Source organism: Clupea harengus, chromosome 22 (genome assembly GCF_900700415.2).
Source record: "Clupea harengus chromosome 22, Ch_v2.0.2, whole genome shotgun sequence".
Classification (NCBI taxonomy): Eukaryota; Metazoa; Chordata; class Actinopteri; order Clupeiformes; family Clupeidae; genus Clupea; species Clupea harengus.
In genome coordinates, this window is record NC_045173.1 from 5,858,028 (window position 1) to 5,860,527 (window position 2,500).

The 2,500-nt window shown below is 44.8% G+C and overlaps 1 protein-coding gene across 3 annotated transcripts in view; it reads right to left on the minus strand.

Moving 5' to 3' along the window:
* Positions 1–2,500, minus strand: part of zcchc7 (zinc finger, CCHC domain containing 7) — a 56,495-nt gene that overhangs the window by 17,965 nt on the left and 36,030 nt on the right. For all 3 annotated transcript variants that reach the window (XM_012831295.3, XM_031559340.2, XM_031559341.1), the window contains 3 exons: positions 1,779–1,825; positions 1,501–1,632; positions 801–971 (listed from right to left, as the gene is read on the minus strand). In XM_012831295.3, coding sequence (XP_012686749.2) covers positions 801–971; positions 1,501–1,632; positions 1,779–1,825 — 350 coding nt within the window. The remainder of the gene's footprint in view (positions 1–800; positions 972–1,500; positions 1,633–1,778; positions 1,826–2,500) is intronic.

Consider the following 2,500-nt stretch of genomic DNA (forward strand, 5'->3'; position numbering starts at 1 on the left):
GAATCCCTTCCTATTGTAGCTGACAGAATGGCTGGTGGAGAGTGTCAGCAAGCTTTTGAACATCAGCCTCTAATTCAACACAGCACTGGGAGAGGCGCCGTCTAAAATTGGAGCAAAAGTCAGCCGAGGCAACAAAGGAGAGAGAAGATAGACAAAAAAAAAAGAAGGACAGAGAGAGAAGGAGGAAGGTTGGGCCGCTGTAGGTGGCCTTACAGAACGTGCCGGAAACAAACCTCACCCTCGGCGGTCGAGCCGCAGGGCTGTCTATCAACGTCCCCCCCGCCCCCCCATTCTGCTCTCAACCTCTGGCTTCTACTCCTCCTCACCTCCTCCTCCTCCTCACTCCTTCTCTCCTCTGTCACCCTCTCTCTCTTACCTGCTGTCCTATTTACAATACTCTTTCAATCCGCATCATCTCTCTCTAGCATCTCTCTCTCTCTTCTTTATTGTTCTCTTGTTTCTCCATTTCCCCAACAACACCTCAGTTTCATCACTTGCATCATTCTCACTATTTTTCTCCTCTCTCCTGTTTATCTTCCAACCTCTCAGAGGAGAGACAGAGACGGAGACAGAGGGAGAGAAAGAGAAAGAGAAGGAGAGGAGTGTTTTGGTTGTCGGAGGTGACGAGTGGAGCGTGTGTCACATTCACAGCCTGTGAAGCGTCTGTCCTAATGAGAGACCCAACAGCCCATGGGACACACACACACACACACGCGCACACACACACAAACAGACACACACACACACACACAGAGAGAGAGAGAAGAAAGACTCCCAGACACATCCATGCAGTTACTCACATCTTGGAAGTGGCCCTTCATGTTGCAGCGGTGGCAGTGCTTGAACCAGTAGGACTGCTCAGGGCAGACGTCTGGAGTGTGTCCCGGCAGGGCACAGTTTCTGCAGTACACGGAGGGACAGGTTCGGTAGAGGTGCCCGAGGAGACCACAGTGCAAACAGGGATGCAGTTTCTAGTGGACACACACACACGCACGCACACACACACACACACACACACACACACACACACACAGACACACAGACACACACACAGGGTTAAAAAAACCTTCACATTTGAAAGAAGCAAGAATTACAGCAGAGCTATCCTAAATCGCAGAGGATTTTTGAATATCCAACAGAGTTTACGAACGGCTATTTTGTTATTTGCGGGGGGTGGTCATAAGGCCTCAGTAAATAGAGGAAATGTAGAGATAGCAGTAAATCAATTTGTTGTGAGTGCGTATAGTGAGTGCCATTTCACTCCACAAATAAACACCCAAACTGGTGTGACTCCGTATACCTTCTCAAATGAACATTATCATTCTTTGAAGTCTGAACTACCCATGATTCTGTGCTCATAAACTAAATAGGGATATTAGTATCTAAACAGTTATGCTGCAAATGGCTATCCGGATATTTAATAGTCCGTACACATCCCACCTCCCTAGTAATGAGCTGTACCTGTGGTCTGGGACACATCCCACACCCCTAGTAATGTACCTGTGGTCTGGGACAGCTCTTGGACAAGTGACCAGTGCACTGGCAGTTGTTGCAGACAACATTCTTCTCTGTGTAGTAGCGTTTGGCTGGCCTACTAGCCAGTCTGTTTCCTCTGCTATTTGAGATCTGAGCCTGTGGACAACATAAAACACACACACGCTTCATTCATCACCTGCACTCAAATCAAATGACCACACAATCTGACTGCACAGATGGAACTACCACAGAAGAGATGAGTTAAACATGTTTTAAATCAAATTGGGTTATGAACACATTACCAATTTGTCTCTTTGTGAAATCGTCCAAACTGCACTATCCTGGTCATCTGTGAGAGAGATTGAGATAGAGGAGAATTAGGACATTAGAGTGAACATTCTCTTGGTAAGATATCATCACATCATCCAAAACATTGGATTTATATTGACCTTTGGAAAAAAATACGTCAAAAATTCAAATAATGTAATTACAACAGACTCAAAAAATATGATGTGAAAACATATGTACAACGTGCGGGTGTGTGTTCACAGGAAGGCTCACTCCCCACAGCGATATTATTTATAAATGTGACTCTCTTGAGACAGAGCAACAGTTAGGATGGAATACAGCTGCGGCCCCCGCACAAACACACCATACAAAACATCTGCACAAGGAGTACCACAACAGCAATCCCCTGCATGCAAAAACTGCCACAGAATCTAAGAGGCAAACTCAATCCAGACACTTCAAACATCTGTATGACAGCACACATGTGATAAAATAATTTGCTAGACAAAGAGGGAGAAAGAGATAAAGGGTTAAGAGATATAGAATTTCAAACAGAGAGCGAGAGAAAACGCTGGTTAAAAACCTGTGCAACTGAACGCTGTTAAATAGCTAAATGGCATGAACACTAGTAAAAACTGTAAAGCTTCTTAATACACCACATGTCAAGGTTTTAATTAATCAAGTAATACTCTGTGACACGATACATTTAGAACCAAGGAAGAGGGAATCATCTAAA